We start from the raw sequence: 18764 nt of genomic DNA on the forward strand, positions 1-18764 counted from the left end.
TGTGGTGGGGGGGGGGGGACCCGGGGGTATTGGAGGAAAATGAGTTGATAAGGAAAATATTTTCCAAAACATTTAAGCCAACCAAACATGGGAAAATTGGAAACAGGAAAATGTTTTCCTTCATACCAAATATACCCTACGTTACATTTTGTAAAATGCAACAGAAACTGGAAAAAATAAGGAAAATATTGTCAAATATCAGGTAGTTCTCACCTATGGAAGAAAGAAAGATACAGATAAAGTTTGATCAGTTTGATAATAACTGGTACATTTCCAGAACATGAAGTTGGTTTTAATTAAGATTATAAGCTAATCAGAGGACTGAGGCTGATAATCATTCTAATGAGCCTTAAAAATCCCATCTTTAAGCACAACTCCTTCGACAACACCATCTGAGTTCAGCTTGGCTTTTGCAAAATTGGTGTCACAAGGTCCAGGCAAAGTGAAATTGATAGTAAAGTGACCTGGAGGAGTTACCCTTCGCGCTCTTCTATTGAACGAAATTGGTACCCAAGTGCTTGTTACTACACCAGCATTTACTCTCCCCTCTATCTCCACTTCCCCGTTATACAGAATATCAACGGACACATCACCTGCGAATACAATTGTTCACTTAGTCGTTTCTCTTCAATCTTTAACATGATTTTCAGCAATATGACTATCAGTTTTCAAATGCATACAAATTCCTCAAGTAAGAGTCAGTATAAATTTTTTGATATAACATTCTTTGTACTATTTGTAGTTGATAAAGAATAAGCTTTGGCTGCACCGTGGATTGGCTGATGGTAGGGAAGGCTGGCTAAGCAAGCATAGATCCCTAGAAAGAAATTTTTTCTCTCTAGGGAATCCGAACTAACTTTGTGTTTTTTAGAAGTTTAAGCTTGTGTTTTGATTCCTCTCAATGAAAAAATAGGATTTGAGAGGACGATCTGGTTCCAAATCAGCTGTTCATTCAATACTTACTACAGTCAGAGCATGCATTTGTCGAACAGCAGAAGTGCTTTTTCGGCCGTGGGTTCTAAAACTAAAAAGGACTTGAAACTAAAAAGGGGGGAAAAAGGAAGCAAAATTGTCAAAACAGTTTCTTAGTAATTTCTTTCTAGCTGTTTATGCTGACTTAAGTTCTCAAACTATTGCTCAGCTTGGCACATACTAAAAGTAGATGTTTTTAGTGTGTTATATATAAGAAGGAAATGAACTTACACACGTTTCTCGTGACAGCCGGTAGGATCACATTAAACTTGTATGAATATTCACTAATACTGACAGTCACTGGATCAGTTGGAACTCCTGGTCTCCCCTCTACGGCTGCTCCAGTTTGTACGACATCATCTGGTTGGTATGAAAAGGGATATTCTATATACATATTCAAGTACTCAGACATATTCCCAGTGTTTCCCTAGAAACTTTCTTCCTGCAGATTATAAAACTCAAGGGTATTAAGACTGTGCGTAGCTTGCAATACTGGAAATTAGGAAGGAACCCGAAAGAGTAACTTCATATCTGTGTGATTCGGTCAAAAGGAAAAAAAGGATTGCCCCCTGACACTATGAGCCATAGCATCTAAATAACATCAGTATACTCGATATCTTAGGCATGCTATGGGTTAACATGGCAGTTAGAAGAATCAATGTCGAACCTACTTAGGGACCAATGGTCCATTGTTTTTGGCCCAATCACTATATTTTCATATCAGAAACTATATTAGCATACATATACATTGATCAAGGACCTCTTCTGTGATTAGTAGCAACTCAGTAATCTAGATTAAAGGCAGATGAACACCCATGATTTAGATATTCTGGTCTGGCACTGAGAAGAACAAGAATATATGGAATTGAAAAGAAAATGCCGAGGTAAAACTTTCATAAGAATCAGGATATATGAACATTTAAATTTGTAATCAAACTCCTCATCAGAATATAAAGAACATGGAATGAATGCAAGAAAACTCCTCACTGAAAGACAGGAACATAGATAGAAGTCAAAAGACCAACTTTTAATGCATATATAAATACAGTAAAGAAGTTCCGGGTACTTGTTAACCTACTGTAACCACACAATTTTACAGCAAAGAAGTAAATGTCATTTTTGCGTACTTACAGAATTTTATCTCTTGCTCTGCAAAAAAGGCAAAACACAAAGCTTAGTAAAGCAATGAATCAGTTTACAGGAATTCATAGAGGGTTCTGCTGACAAAAGGAGATAAGAATGAAAGAGATTGTGGGAATTCAGTGAGGATTCTCTCTTGCAAAGAAATGGTAACAGATTTATGTCAAGAGACTAGTCTTTTTATTTTTATTTTTCGAGTTAACAGTATCTTGCACTATTGTCGAAAGGAAAGCAAACATTAGCACTTGAACTAAACTAAGCAGCATTTATCGCACGCTCCAAAGGAGCATGAGATCTAAGTCGCAATCAATCCAAGTAGATTTACGTACTAACGAATCGTAATCTCATGTTTAAAGACAACTTAATGCGGAACTAATTGTAATCGAAGTGGATTTACGTACTAATGAATCGTAATGGCATGGACCAGCGTAATCTCTTTTAGATTTTGCGTTGACTGTCAACTAATGACAACTTAATGAAGCAATCTGTGCAACTATAGACACATAAAATGGTGCTTCCAAAGATATAGATCCAAGAAACAATGTGATGCACAACTAATTTATCTTTTTTTCTACTTATATCCAAACTTCGAGTTACCCTTATTTTAAGACTAAAGTGCAAGTAGATTTCACTACCCTTTTTCCTGTTTAAATTCGCTTTACCCTAGAGCCCTCTTCTCCAATGGGAGTGCTTATCGTGCATATATATCTATGTAAAGAAACAGATCAACGTATAAGATAGCAAAGGAAAAAAGGAAAAACTAAAACAAATGCAGGTAGAATGAAGCACAAGGTAGAATAAAGCAAAACCTAGTCAGGTGAATGAAACACAAAGTTCTCATGCTTATAATTTTTATACTTCTGTAGGTTGCAGGTCACGGTAAGCAAACAGGCGATAAGAAATTAAAGTGATCAATGGCCAAAGACAAGTAAAGAATTCAGCTTCTTTATCATGGCTAAGATGTAAGGAAATGTAGCTGATATCCAAAAGAATGAACCCTAAGCCAAAATGCTATACAAAGAGTGTTAAATGCCAAATAAATAGCAAAGAAACAGATCATCAGATAAGAAAGGTGACCGTAAGCAAACAGGCGATAAGAAATTAATGTGATCACTGCCAAAGACATGTAAAGAATTCAGCTTCTTCACCATGGCTAAGATACAAGGAAATCCAGCAGATATCCAAAAGAATGAACCATAGACCAAAATCCTTAGCAAAAGATATCAGATGCCAACTAACGAGCAAACAAAAAATTAAATAAAAAATCAAATCCTAAAAAACTCCAAAAATTAGCATTTCACCTGGTACTGATGATGATAGCAAAGAAACAGATCATGATCAGATACGAAATCAAAAAAAAAAATGCAGGTGAGAATGAAGCACAAAATAGAGTTAAGTAAACCTAGTCAATAGATGGAGGAAGAGCAGAATTTACCTTAGTAGAATTCACAGAAAAAACAGCAGGGAATAGGGCGGAAGAGTCAAGTGAGAGTGCTCTTAAAGCATGGGAAAGCAGGTGTTCCAGCAAGGACTGACGTTTCAAATTAACCATGAAGTGCCACATTTGAATAAAACACACAATCTCTATACCGCCATTTGGCTGTTTGAATCCGTTGAATATCTTTGTTTGGACATGAAATGAAACCACTAATGCCATTACTACTTTTCTAGGTAAACCAAATACTTGTCACTACTACTCATTAAATGCATCTTTCCATTTCCAAATACTGCATATCCTCTTCATTTGCCTCCATCTCTTCCGCCCCGCCGCTGTCGAAAGAAACATATGTTAAACATGATAAGAGTAGAGTGATTTTTGTTTTCCTGTCCAACATAACTTCATGAATACATTTGTATATGATGCTGCCATTGACGAACTCAGAATAATTTTAAAGAATATAACCTAAACAATGAACAAAATTGTACTTCTATTTCAAGTTTCAACCTTTTCATGTTATTCATTTTACTGGGAGCGTTATATCTCTTTTTATTTTATTTTCTTCTAACGGCATCCTGGAGAGACAGCTCCCTCCCTCAGAATAAATCCAGAAGCTATCTTGGACATTGTAAAATGCTTTTTCAAGTGATTTTTTCTTCAGAGAATTAGGTTCCATTCATGGAAATAACACCTTTGAATTTCAGTGCCATTGCAGTAAATATGCTATTATTATGGTCTAATATGAAGTAGGGAATCATTTGAACTGCAGTTTGCTGTATTTACATGGTAAAACATGTCATTTATCTGAACCATACAAAAACCTACAAGTTAGTACATACAGCACATTAGCCAGCACTAATCCATATTAAGGAACTTGGGTGGAACAGCTTTCTGTGGTGGATTCTGGCTTAAAATGGTTATCTACACACTGCCAGCTACATTTCGTATTTCACAACAACAGCTTCAAAAATGCCATCAGATCTGAAGTTTGGTGAAAACAACCTAGGATCGACAGGCCCGGGCAAACTAAAGGACAAAGTGAAAGGTCCAGATGAGCATTGTTGCTGAATTTTCATATCAAAGACCCGCGAATATCTTGAGACAGTTCTTCCACCAGTTGACGTCAACCCTCGAATAAGGACCTTCCCATCTTTTTCAATTTCACAGCTGAACTCACCTGCAACAAGTGGTTAAAGAGTTCATTTAGCAAAAATGACAAGATACCACCTAATTCAGGAGAGTTTCTGAAACTGTTTGCACTAATGGATACAATTCTAAAGTAAAATGAGAAAACAGGCTGTGTCAATAGGGAAAGCAAGAATGGAGAGGGCATCTGATGTCAGGTACACTTAGAAACCATGTACTTCATCTAATCTCAGTTCCGGAGCGATACACTGATTTCTCTTTTGATGATTCTTTCTTAACTATTGGACAATGGACTACTTAGACAATGAGTTACAGGCAGATAAGTCTGACATAAATGAATTACTATCCAGGTAACAGTTCCTTCTATTATGATAATGTCATGGTTGCTGGACGTCAAAAAAATTATATAAAGATCTTAGCAAGGCTGATACGGATAGAGTAACTTCAGAAGCATCTCCACCTAATTATTACCTAACTATTTCTTTCTCAAATAGACATCTTGCAAGAACATTACAAACTTAATACTGAAAAATAGTTGTTAGATGTTTTTGTCTAAAATGGACTCCATCCATGAACCAATCCCAGTTAAGTACGCATTAGGGAAAATAAACAAGTAACACACAGCCATTCGGATATACTAGTTTTTACTTGCTGTCAAATGGTTTCTTATCATCAATGAAACAATATATTGTTAGTGAAAACATTAAATTCATAACAGACTCAGCAGTATCCCATAGCCACAGGCAGTGACATGCAGCATAATGCACTTTCTTAGTCGAGCCAAATTCCTTGTATTCTGCGTGCTTCGGACGCTATATATTTGAAGGCAAATTTCCTCATTTCAACAAGCAGTTTTACATGACACCTAATGTGCATTCCATTGTATACAATATGAAAAGTTCCTTAGCTGATGATCAGTGGCAGACAAAAAAAGTTCAGCAATACATGAGACAAGATGTGTATTCCATTGTACACAATATGACAAGTTCCACCGCCGATGATCAGTGGCAGAAAAAAAGATTCAGCAATATAAGATGTTACATCGATACTGCCACAAACATCTTTGGGCACTATTAAGTTGGAAGGCCTTATTCATACAGTAGAGCAAAATCACGTAAATGGGAAACCATGTGGGGTTGGTCAAAGAACAAGCTTCATAAAGTACTCATGCTTTATGACCTTCCGCAGTTTGGATGTTGTACTAAATGTTTTGTAATATCAGATTCACATAAACTTAATTCCAGGATCTTCACAGACTAAGGTCTTAAGCAGATTAGCATGTTCAAACAGATAATAGAAAGGCAACAAGTTAAAGGTAAAGTAACACACCAGGGTCTTTCTTGACTCCAGGTAGGGCAATACGAAAATAGTATGCAGCTTCGCTAACACCGATATCAACCACTCCAACAGGTGGTCCAGTTGCCCCTTTGCATGCTGTTCCAGTCAAGACAATAGGGACCCCCGAGTTACATTCTTCCAAGTTGGGAAGAGGGAGAAGGGACATCATGTAAGGCCTATCTAAATCACTGGTAATTGAATCGGGATGGGCCCTCTTTTTCACATTACCTTCCATCTTCATCAATGACATACCATTTTCAGCAGAGTTTTCCCCATTCGGTTTCTCCTTGGACCGCTTCCAAATTATTCTCTTAACCTTCTTTTCAGGATGTAAGCATTCCATGTCTGACATTACTAACTTTCTGTGTTCACAATGTCTTCATAAGAAGCATACCATAAGGCATTCAACAGTTATCCGCCTTCCAAACTAATTCTGCCCACAATAAAAGCAAGGAAAAACTACCAAAAAATTAGATATGGAAAAAGAAAGAACCTTAGGGCATGAAAAATACTTCAGGAGAAATACCATAATCTGCAATTTATTGGTCATATCCTATATAAACAAGTCTACTGCAGAATGTGCAAGTACCGAGGAGAAGTGGTCGTAGTATCTATACTACAGTTAATATCCAGAGTTAAGAGGTTGATAAAAGAGAGATTAAAGACGCGTTTAACAGGAACTGAATGGAACCTAAGCAAGCTATCGTAAAGCACTAACCAGCCCCCAGGATCAACAAATGTCCTGCAAGCCATTATATCCTGGTTTGTACACATGCCACCAGCATATTTGGAGAGGATAGGTTTACTAGAAGTCCAATATCATAGGAAATCACGTTTTATCCAGTCAATCCACATATCCAAAACTGGAACCACCTCCAGTCTAGATACGCCAGAAACCACTTAGGTAAAAAACGGGTGTAGCGTATTAAAATAGAGAACCAGATGGTCTGGTTACATCATTCGATTTGTGAGGTTAACAAAAATAGCTCTCATCAACTAGCCACTGTTGCACAACATCCCCCACTTGTGGAACCTATGTTCATATTACCCTAGCCATCAACCAACTTCTCAATGGCATTCAAGGGACCACATTCGGCTTAAGATATGAAACGCCTTAATACGTTTCACCAACATAATGTACATAACAAAATTATAAGAAGAAAAGCAGAAAAAGAAAAGACTTTACTTTTGTTGTTCACATCATAACAGGTATTACTATTATCTATCTTTCCAAGCTAGTGTTGGTCATTACATGTTATTTCCATCACTTGATTACTAGCAGAATTAGCTCAGTTTGTAACGTACAACTACAAACGCAAAGTGATTCACATTTGGAGAAAAAGTTAAGAAGATTATGATTTGCCTTCACCCTGGCTGCTTGGGGAAAAGCTTCATTGGCTTTTCAAATAAGTTTAACCTGATAATTAAACTTCTGTACCTTTTTTTGAGAATATTAAAACAAGAAAGAACATGAATTGCATTCAACCAGCTAAACGGAATTCAATTAATTAATTGGGTTCTCGTAATTTCAGAGCGACCAAGTAAGAGGAATATACATACCTAAGGAAACAGCAAATTGGACCAACCCAGAAGAACTAGATTCCTCTTCAGTCTTCAGAAACTCAGCGCTTTACCATAATCCCTTTTCTTTTTTAATCTTTCATGTGAAGATGTTCTCAAAGCTATGGAATTTGAGAGAAGATCAGGACACTTGAACAGAGAGAGACGGTGTTACATTAGGAAGTACGTGGCAAACGGAGAAACAGCCCGCAACCGCTAACATTTACTTAATTCATATTAGCGCTTGAAAATAAATTAAAAATAGAAAAAGATACTGGCGAACAAAAAGTAATAAGGCGCAATGTTCCAAATGAGATATAAGTTGCGGTTATTGATTTAAGTCGCTTTCCCGCTTGAGTTTTGTAAGTCTCATTCTGGAGGCTATTTACGAGGCGCATTTATCAAACTTTTATCACAATCTTTTTTTTTCCCCGTTTTCTTGAACAAGAGATACTTTTTAATACTAGGAAACATTAGTACAAGGATCCAATGGATCATTACACATAGCATTAATGCCATCTATGGCATTATGATTTCCAAAACTACCTAGAGTTCTACAAGTGCTTTTAAGCACTGATTTCTTACTAAAACTTCTATTCTTGTCCGCCAGCATCCTGGCCACGACAAACGGAGGAGGCATAACAAAACAAACTAGCTTATTGATGGTAGTCTAACTGGCAACTTTCTTAGCCAGCAGATTTGCTATTCCGTTTCCTTCTTTGAAACTATGCCGTGCCACTAGATCCTTCTCCTTCATAGACAGCAACCACTTGCAATTATGGAGAATAGAGTCAAATGTAGAATTGTCATTTTCAAGAAGTTTTAATACATGTATCGAGTCAGTCTCGATTTCGACCGGAAAGAGGTTTCTTTTCATGGCAAACTTGAGACTTTGCTGAAGTACCAGAAGTTCTGCATGGGTGCAGGAAACAGCTTGTACTTTCATGTTGAAACCCATTATCCAGTGGCCGTTGTGGTCACGCAGAACTCCACCTATTCCACTCGTTGTTTGTTTGTGAGCTCCATCGAAATTTAATTTGAACCAGCCCAGCTGTAGCTTCCTCCAGTTCGTGTTGCAACTAAGTTTTTTTTCTTGGTTGCTTTCTCTATCCGTTAGTTAGTGATATTCAGTTGCTTGGTTGATGATGTGTGGGAGTGAAATATTTTTGTTTGTATTGTTTTCCAGATTATAGTTTATGTTTAACCAAATGTTCCAGAGTAAGAATGGAAGAAGGTGATTCCAACTGATAATGTTGGAGGGAATCTGTGGGTTACTGTATCTGATGGCGTCTAGCCAACCCTGGTTATCGGAGCTTGGGACAACACTGTCCCATTTAAGGGATTCCAAAGGCTTTTTTGCTACTACACAGTGTAGGAAAATATGAGGAAGGGTTTCCTCACCTGACCTACAGACAGTGCATGATTTATCTACATTCATTCTGATATGATAAAGGAAAGAACGGGAGGGGTGTCTATTGTGGTAACATTTCCAAAGGAAGAATTTTATTTTATTAGGGCAGTGGGCATCCCATACCCATTTGAAGTTTTTAATGTTAGGAGCGGGGTTCTCTATCAGGGTATAGCAAGATGATGTAGAGAAAGTACCATCAGTATTGGCTTCCCAAAGGAGGCAATCATAGGGACGATTAATAGGAACCGTAATGTTGGTGATATTACTAATGATATTTAGGGGTAGACAAAAGTATAGCTTATCAAACGACCAAGTGTTGTTCTTTATAAGATCACAAATTTTTATTATGGTCATTTATATTTAAGGGGCCTTCTATGCAGCTTCTGAGAAGGGGAGTATTTGGAATCCACCTAGCACTCCAAATGGAAAGGGCGGAGTTCCTATGAATGGACCAGAGGCTCTCTTTATTAAAAATGAGCCAACCCTTAAGAATACTTTTCCATGTATGGGAGTGCTTTGTTTTTCTTTTATTGTTAAGAATTTTTGTGTTAGGATATTTGCCCAAGGGGCTTGAGGGGTATTAAGAAGTCTCCATGTCGTACTAGTTAGTAAGGCTATATTTTTAGATTTTGCCTTACGTAATCCTAAGCCCCCTTTATCCTTATCAGTGGTAATTGTTTCCCAGCTAATAAGGTGAAGTGTCTTTTTGGATTCCGTAGTACCCTATATGAATCCCTTTGTATTTTGTCAATAGAACTTAGAATTTTTACGGGGAGGAGAGTATATTGCATAACGTGACTAGGGATGCTTGAAAGAGTAGATGATGCAAGCGTGGTTCTACCAGCGATGTTTAAGCAGCTAGATTTCCAAATGACTAATCTGGATCTCATATTATCTAGAATATACTGGAAATCCTTTGCCTTTGGGTTAGAAGTGGTTATTGGGAATCCAAGATATTTGCCAAATGTGTCACAGCTTTTAATCCCAAACAAGTTGGAGATATCCTTAATGTAATTTTTGGGACAGTTTTTAGAGAAAATGATTTTGGACTTTGCAAGGTTTATGGTATGTCCTGACATATTACAAAAATGATTAATACCTGTGAGAATAGTGTTACAAGATTTTTTATTAATATGGCTCATTAAGGTGAGATCATCTACGAAAAAAAGGTGGGATAGAGCTATACCATTCATAGAAAGATTGATAGGATCCCACATTTTAATGTCCACTTGGTGGTTTATGTGTCTAGTAAACATTTTCATGCAAAGAAATGAAAATATATGGCGACATAGGGTCTCCTTGTCTAATACCACGATTTGGGGTGAACCATTTTGTGGTTGTACCATTTACTAGACGGCCATGGTACTAGTAGTGATACATGACATGATGAGAGAGGTAATTTTAGGAGGGAACTTAAAGTATAACAATGTTTTATGGATAAAGAACCACTCAAGCTTATCAAAGGTCTTCTCTAAATCAAGTTTAAGAATCATTTTGCCTTTCTTACTGTTGCTTTTCCTGAAATTGTTCATAATTTCTTGGATTAAAATAGCATTATCACTAGCTCGCCTATTTTTCAGGAAGCTAGCTTGAAAAGGGCTAATGATTTTATCCAAAAAAGATTTCAATTTATTAGTAATAATTTTTGTAATAACTTTATAGATGGTGTTGCGAAGACTGATAGGTCTAAAGTTTTTAAGGTTGTTGGCATTGAAAAATTTGGGGATGAGACAAATGAAAGTGCTGTTAGTTTCCAAGGGGATATGTTGGGAAGAAAAGACCTCTTGGTAGTAGCTAATAACACTAGGGACAACTATTTTTCAATAAATTTGGTAGAAAAAAAGGTGAAATCTATCTGGCCCAGGGGCTTTATATGGTTTAAAGGAGAATAAGGCTTTGTGGATTTCACTATCACAAAGTGGTCTATCAAGGGAGGATAGATCTAGGTGGTCAAAACTTTTAGGTAGATTAAAGATTTTTGAATGATTGTGGGAGGTAGTGAAAGCTTATTCAAAGTAGCTTTGTACATGTAGAAGGATTTCATTGTGGTTATCAATCCAATTACCGGAATTATCTTTGAAGTAACTTATGTGATTTCGCCTTCTTCTATTAGAGGCACAAATGTGGAAAGATCTGGTATTAACGTCCCCATCATTTAGCCAATTAACTCTTGATCTAAGCTTCCAGTAGTCATCCTCTAGTTTTAGGTAATTATTGTATTTTTTTTGTAAAGATATTTCAAGATCTTGTAGGAAAATACTAGTAGCATAATAAGGGGAACACTGAATACCATTTAGTCTAGCCAAAATCTTTTTCTTTTTTTTTTAAAGATGTCCCAAAATGTATTTTTACTCTAGTTGGTAATGTTGAGAACAAAATCGTGCGTGGCCGATTTAAAGTAATTATTGGCCTAGTGAGAATAAACAATGTTAATGAAATCAGGGTGAGTACACCAAATGTTTTCTAGCCTAAAAGGTTTGTGAAGGGGGAGCGGGAAAAAGAATTGAGTTTAAGAAGTAAAGGGTTGTGGTCCGAGTAGGTTTTAGGCAAATGCGTTACTGAGGAGCCTGGGAAGAGGCTTAACCAATTTTCATTTGCCAAAAACCTATCGAATCTTTCCATGATTAGCCCTTTGTGCCTATTTATGTGATTAGACCACGTATACTTATACCCCTTGTATCCTAAATCAATTAGTTTACAATTGTTGATATGACTCCAAATTCTAGTAGTTCTAGAGTGACTTACCGTCCTACCCCCAAATTTTTCGGATGCCATAGTTATGTCATTTAGATCTCCTCCTAATAACCAAGCTCCATTAAAATTGTTAGCAATATATTCTAGGTAGTTCCACATAGATTCTCTATCATAGATATTGGTACTAGCATAAACAGTACTAAGGAGCCAAGAAAATCTGAAGGGGATTACCTCAATCATAGCATGAATTTCCTGGCCCCTCCTAGTAAAGTTGTTGACAGCAACAACTTTGTGATCGTAGAGGACGACTAAACCTCCAGCTTGGCCTTCAGCTGGTACCTCGATCATCTCAGTGAAGTTATAATCGTTGAGCAAGGCTGCATGGGAGGACATCCTAGTTTCAAGCAAAGCTATTAAGCAGTGTTTGTGTGTATCAATAAGGTCCCTAAAATTCCTACGAAAATCATCATTGTTTGCTCCATGCACGTTCCAGAAGATGATGTTAGTGGCTCTATTCATCATTGTTGGATTTTGATGGTTGGAGTTGGTCACTGCCTCCAAAGAGGAATTGGGTCCCTTGGTGAAACAGTTACAACTAAAGGTTAGTATAACGACCATCCTTCATTGATTTCACCATTGATTCTATTTTTATCTCTTACAATTAATTATCTGCACTATGTAGGCCGTGTAAAGAATAAGAGAACTACGATTAACATTAACCAACTACGCTCTGATTATATTCTATTAAAAAAGATTCCAAGTTGCTTGTTCTGCTATGCAAAAAAATTTGAATATGAACCCCCTGGATTTTGTTGTGGCAATGGTACAGTAAAGTTAAGCTCTTCCAGCTAAACTGAAAAATTTATATATGGGTAATAATGCAGAATCCAAGCATTTTCGAACGTATATTAGAACATATAATAATCTGTTTGCTTTTATATCACTTGGTGTCAGTTATGACAAAGATTTAGCCAAGAGAAACCGTGGTATATATACATTCAGCAGGGGTGGCTCAATAAGTTTGGTGGCCTAAAGCCAAACTTTAATGTTAGACCCTTTTAAGAAAATCATATATATTTTTAGTTGAAGTAGATTTTTCTAGCTTTTTGAGAATAAAATTACTTAAAATTCGCATAAACCATTTAATCTCTCATGTGCAGTATGATCTTAAGTAATAAAACATGATTCAAGAAGTTGATAACTTTGTATTAAAAGAATTTTTTGATATTTCAATATACTTGTTGCAATCACTGTTTTAAAAGGCTTTTATGTGACTCGCCTCGGGGCTCGCCCCTGGGCGGGGCACTATCAAAACGCCTTGAGACTCATGTGTGGGGCTTAGTTCTCTGAGGTTTACGCCCCCAAGCGCCCGACGTTGAGCCCTTAACATGCCTAACGCTCAACGCTCGGGACCCGCCCAACAATTTCAATGCAAATCATGTGTTGAATTCACTAATTTGCATTGTTAACTCTCAAAATTCTTTAACAAATGAATGATTAAAGTTATTTTTATCTATAGAAATATGAAAATTGTGAATAACTCAAATAACGAAACATATTATTGCAGATTTACTAATTGAGAACATAGTGAGGGTGAATACCATTTGAATTTTTCTTCTAAAAATAGATAACCAAAATTTATATATTTACTTGATAGATCTTCCCATCTTAGTTCCATGTCTCTCAAAATTATCATACATTTTTTTATTTTACTATTTAAAAATAATTTTATATTTACTCATGAAGGAGTAATATTTTAAATTACAGTATAAAAATTTATTGTGTATTTACTTTTAAAGAGGTAAAATATGCAGTTTGACAATATTTTTTAAGAAATTATAATTTTTAATTGATTGAAAGTTAAAAGGTTGGAGTTAATTTATATTTCATAGTAACTTTAACAGTATTGTATTATTTATACTTGTAAAACATGCTAAATATTTTATTTTATATGAATTTCTTTAATTCTTTTTAGTTTTCTTGAACTTTTAATGCATCTTTTATATTTTATTGTGTTATAATGCTATATTAATAATTCATAAATTTAAAAAAATTAAAGATCCGTGGGGCTTACGCCCCATATCTCGAGGCTTTTGCCTCGCCCCGTAAGTAAAACGCCCCGCATTATGTCCTCGCCTTTTAAAATACTGGCAATGATGAAAACCTGAGGAAAAAAATAGAGTTTAAAAGGGTATTACTTATTTTCTAATGATTAATGTAATCCTTTTTTTATATAAAATATTTTACTTTTCTACTTTGAAATACTTAATCTTTTCTTCAAAAGATTTGGGGCCTCACTAGAAGAGTTTTGGTGGGATGGATAGCATATCTCCTTCTTTAATCGGAAGTATTCGGTTGCAGTATTTGGAATGAAAAAATCCCTTATAAGGAATAGTTCCCACTTGAATGGATTTTACACGGTACAAATTTGAATTAATCAATGTCCCAATTAAATATCGGACATCAAATAAGAATTGGGAAACAAAAATTGGGGCCCCCAAAATTCCGGGGCCTAAAGCCACCGCTTTAGTGACTTTACCCTCTGGCCGCCCTTGACATTCAGAGTTCAAGGACAGATGTATCATTTGATAGATGATAGGGTAAGAAATTTGCAACTGTACTTTTATGATAATGCAAATGAGCTTAGAAATAGATGGCTTGTTCAGACAAATTAAATGAATCATTAGTGAAAGAATTGATGGACATTCTAAAGAATAATCCATATTCAATATTTCTACGATCGTTAACAGATATGTCGAACTTACAAAACTTTCACATAGCACTGAAAAGTGATGCTGGATTAGATCAAGGTGTATATAATCTGCTTACTACTACTGAAATTGCAGCAATATGGGTTGATGAAAATGATAGTTCTGCTACTCATGCGCCGCATCTTCAAATTTATACTCACGGTGACATGACACAAAGAGTGAATTATTATTTTGGATGCTATGACCCAGTACAGTACCCGTTGTTATTTCCATATGGTCAAGGCGGATGGCACTGTGGTATTAAAAAGTTGCCCAAAGCAAAAAAAAGATTCCTAAAGCCACACTCTAGTTGAATTTGAATAATTGTCAAGTATAAAAAATTTCACATCTGTTGATGGATATCTTGATATGGAAGCTCAAAATCTGCAAAAAGGAAAATGCAAAAGAGATACAATTTCGGTTCATGAATACTACTGTTACAAGCTTCAAATGAGAAACGATGATGAAGATGAAATTTTGCATACAGGAAGATTACTCCAGCATTATTCAGTTGATGAATATATAAAATTGGAGACACAAAGATTAGACTTTGTTTCATTCAATCAAGATTTATTCAGAATGGGTATACTGTAAGGACTTCTTGATATTCTAAGACTGGGTGAACGAGATGCTTCTAGTGTTGGAAAACAAACTTTTCTGCCAAATTCTTTCATAGGAGGTCCTAGAGATATGCGTCAACATTATTTGGATGCTATTGCATTAGTGCACATTTCGGGAAACCTAATTTGTTTATAACTATGACATGTAATCCATCTTGGACGGAAATAAAAGAACATATATGGTCAACTGACGAGGCACAAAATAGACCTAATTTGATTACTCGAGTATTCAGGGCTAAAATAGAAGAACTGAAGACGGATATATTAAAATGAAATATCTTTGGAAAAGTTGTTGCTTTTATGTACACCATGGAGTTTCAGAAATGAGGTTTACCTCATACTCATTTTCTTATTATACTAGGTAATGGGCATAAATTATTGACATCAGAGGCGTATGATGATATAATTAGAGTAGAATTACCAGATGATAAGACTGAACCAGATTTGTGTAAGCTTGTCATCAAACATATGATGCACGGTCCTTGCGGTAGTTTAGATCCAACAAATTCTTGTATGAAAAAAAGGGTTACTGCAAGTTCAAATATCCAAAAGTATTTGCCGATCAGACAATAAAAGGAAACAATTCTTATCCACTCTACAGAAGACGAAATACAGGGAAAGTTGTAAAATTAAGAGAACAATATTTAGATAACTCCTGGGTTGTTCTGTACAATTCACATTTGCTTGGCAAATTCAATTGTCACATAAATGTTGAAGTTTGCTCTGATATCAAAGTCGTGAAATATCTTTACAAATACATTCGGGGTAGGGGTAAGGTCTACGTACACACTACCCTCCCAAGACCCCATTAGTGGGATTTCAATGGGCCGTTGTTGTTGTGGTATATTTTTGATATTCAATTAAAAACAACACATATATATAGGGGCGGGCATTCGGTATTTCGGTTCGGTATTTAGGAATTTCGGTTCGGTATTTCGGTATTCGGTTTATCAATTGTGTATATCAAATACCGTACCAAATTATTTCGGTACGGTTCGCTATTTATTATTTTGGTTCGGTACGGTTTCAGTTTAATATTCGCTAAATAAGCAACACTAACGAGTGATAATTCTCCTATGTTCAATGCCCTGCTGTCTAACTGTTCATCCAAGAAATACATATACAATAAAATTGAAGAACAGAACAATGAAATTGAACTAACAGAGCAACGAAATGCTGCTGTCTAAGTCTAACTGTTCAGAAAAAGGTAAGTGGAAAGAAGCAAATACACATAAAAATTGAAATGATGAAATTGAACATAATGGATTAATGCACTGTAGGCTGTAGCAACATTTCGCTACTCACTTTCTTCAGTTCTTGTGGCTTAATGCCTTAATGGCTTAATCCACCGTTCAAAAAAATGTGACAGTAGCACTGTAGCAGCATTAATCTTTAGAGTTTAGACTTTAGACCCAAATTGAATAGAGAGTGGGCTTGGGCAGTTGGGTTGGGGCGCTGGAGTGGGCAGTGGGTTGGAAATTATATTAAAAACTTTTGGGCTGGGGCGCTGTTGTGAACTCAGTAAGTGACTCAGTGGAGGTCATATTTGGGAATTTGAATAATTATGTGTGGGACCCAGGTTGAGTGCAGGCAGGTGCTAAGTTCGTGAAAGAGCAGTGTAGAAATAGATATAAATATAGCAAAGGGCATATAGCATTCTTATGCTGAAGTTGTCAAATATATATCTGTTTCTCATCTTTGTTCTCATCCCCAAACTGTATCAGTCTATTTCTCATCTCCTTTCTTCTTAGATTTCTGTGGCACTGTCCTCGCTACATTAGCATTTACTTTTTAATTTCAATTAGTGTTGAGTTAATACAATCAGTTGGTTTGGTGTATTATTTGGGTTGTTACATTGGTGCTTTCATCCAGAGGACTCCAACAACGGCTATGTTTCTGCCTAGATTTAGTGGCGACAGCAACCCGGAGAGCTGGATTTTTCGAGCCGAGTTATACTTCACATACCTTGGCTTCTCCAAGAAGGATTGGCTGCCTCTTCTTTCCTTCTATCTAGAAGGCAATGCCCTCGCATGGTTCGATTGATTATTTCGCAATATTCAATTCTATGATTGGAACCACTTTAAGAAGAAGTTTCTTCTGCATTTTAAGAAACAAGCCTTTACTGATCTGCTATGTACTTCAAATTTCTATGAGCTTGAATCTGCTTCCAAACCAGCCAACAAGACGAAACAAGAATTTGCTACAATGTCTGCTGGAGTTTTACGTAAGGCAATGGACGATAAGTCTTTGGTTGTAGCAGCGAACTCCAAAATTGATCCTCCTTCCTTAGGTTCATTCACAAACCTTCAAATACCTGATATGCATGATCCCATCTCTAGTTTAACTGATGGAGTAGGTTCATTCACAAACCTTCAAATACCTGATATGAATGATCCCATCTCTAGTTTAACTGATGGAGAGAAGTGCGCACCAGTCGAAGCCAAGGTGTTCGACGAAATTTCCCAGCATGACGAACCTAATCTGCCCTGCCATTTTACAGCCCTTCCATCTGAGATGAAACCTGCTTTAGAGGATATAACATCTGAGGAGTTGTTCGATGAAATGTTAAATAGCTGCTGCCCAACAGTAGTTGTGACGGTGCAATCAGATGCCCCAATTAAAATGATCGATGAAGATGCTACATATCCTGAAAGTAGCAAAGTCCAACTGTTTACTGAAAGTCCCCAAAGAGATATGCTAGTGAGGTACGTTACTGAACCTTCTTTTGATCACGACCCTAGTAAATGGCAAATTGAATATGAGATTTTTGAAGACATGTGTATTGCTGAATTTCTCATGGAGCCTGAGACTATTGAGGACATCTATCTTGATAATTTGTTTAAGGCAAATGAGTACAGCATTCCAGCAAGTTACATGCCTTCGGATGAAATGCTATCTGATGTTGAGCATGGGGAATCTACTAGGGAATTCAATGATCACTATATTTTGAATCGATTTCCATTTGATCCTGGTGCCAATAGAAGGGATCCAAAACTTAGTTCTAAGTTCATGGCTCTAACAAGTTCTACTGAGAAAGAGGAGGCACATACATTGTTTGAAGATCTTAGAAAAAGGGGCTGTTTATTTGCAAAGTTGTATTACTGGCAGCCTGTTGGTGGAGTTGAAATGGGTGTTGAATGCAGTTGTAATTTTCGAAATTCTTGTACATCATACAAGCTACTGGGTGAGTCTATAGCACATTCATTTCTGTATTCCTTTGATGGTGCTCCTACTTACCTTGAGGAGCAGTATATGCGTACTCAGTTGAGGTATTTTAGAAGTGGAATGATGTGGTATCACTATGAGATTGCCTATCTAATTATTGTGATGCAGTGGCTACTAATGGAGCTCATTCGTTATGAAGAAGACGCAGCTCGCTACAGGTGCATAGATCTCGTATATAAGATTTTAGTTCCGATTCGCCGTTGTATTGGAGTTGCTAATTCTGCAGTACTAAAGTTGCACCAACCTAGTAATATCTTGGCTTTATATACTAATAAAGAAAGATGGAAGAGCAAAGTTCAAGCAAATTCTTTAAAGCATGAGAAAGGACTGCAGTTTCTCAACTTAATGGAAGAGTCTAAATTTGAACATAGAAATGCACACTATGTCATCATTGTAGATATGCTTGATCGATCAAGCCAATTTGTTCATGCTGGAAAGTATATGTCTGAAGCTGCAGAATTCAAGGACTT

The 18764-nt window shown here is 36.4% G+C and overlaps 2 protein-coding genes across 5 annotated transcripts; both read right to left on the bottom strand.

Moving 5' to 3' along the window:
• LOC109224760 (alpha-crystallin domain-containing protein 22.3-like) lies at positions 142–3983 on the bottom strand. The gene is made up of 3 exons (XM_019389268.1): positions 3548–3983; positions 1204–1414; positions 142–593 (listed from the first exon to the last, which is right to left on the bottom strand). The coding sequence occupies exons 2-3, from the start codon at positions 1382–1384 to the stop codon at positions 340–342; spliced, it is 435 nt and encodes a 144-aa protein (XP_019244813.1). The 5' UTR covers positions 1385–1414; positions 3548–3983; the 3' UTR covers positions 142–339.
• On the bottom strand, positions 4305–7870 carry LOC109224761 (increased DNA methylation 3-like). Of its 4 annotated transcripts, none has more exons than XM_019389272.1 (4): positions 7595–7870; positions 6287–6467; positions 6026–6130; positions 4305–4727 (listed from the first exon to the last, which is right to left on the bottom strand). In XM_019389272.1, exons 2-4 carry the CDS (start codon positions 6384–6386, stop codon positions 4486–4488), a joined length of 447 nt encoding a protein of 148 aa, XP_019244817.1. In that variant the 5' UTR covers positions 6387–6467; positions 7595–7870; the 3' UTR covers positions 4305–4485. The 4 variants fall into 4 exon arrangements, with proteins under 4 accessions (XP_019244817.1, XP_019244816.1, XP_019244814.1 ...); XM_019389271.1 differs by having other exon boundaries at positions 6263–6467; positions 7595–7869; XM_019389269.1 differs by having other exon boundaries at positions 6026–6467; positions 7595–7869.

The sequence above is a fragment of the Nicotiana attenuata genome, chromosome 4 (genome assembly GCF_001879085.1).
Source record: "Nicotiana attenuata strain UT chromosome 4, NIATTr2, whole genome shotgun sequence".
Taxonomy (NCBI): Eukaryota; Viridiplantae; Streptophyta; class Magnoliopsida; order Solanales; family Solanaceae; genus Nicotiana; species Nicotiana attenuata.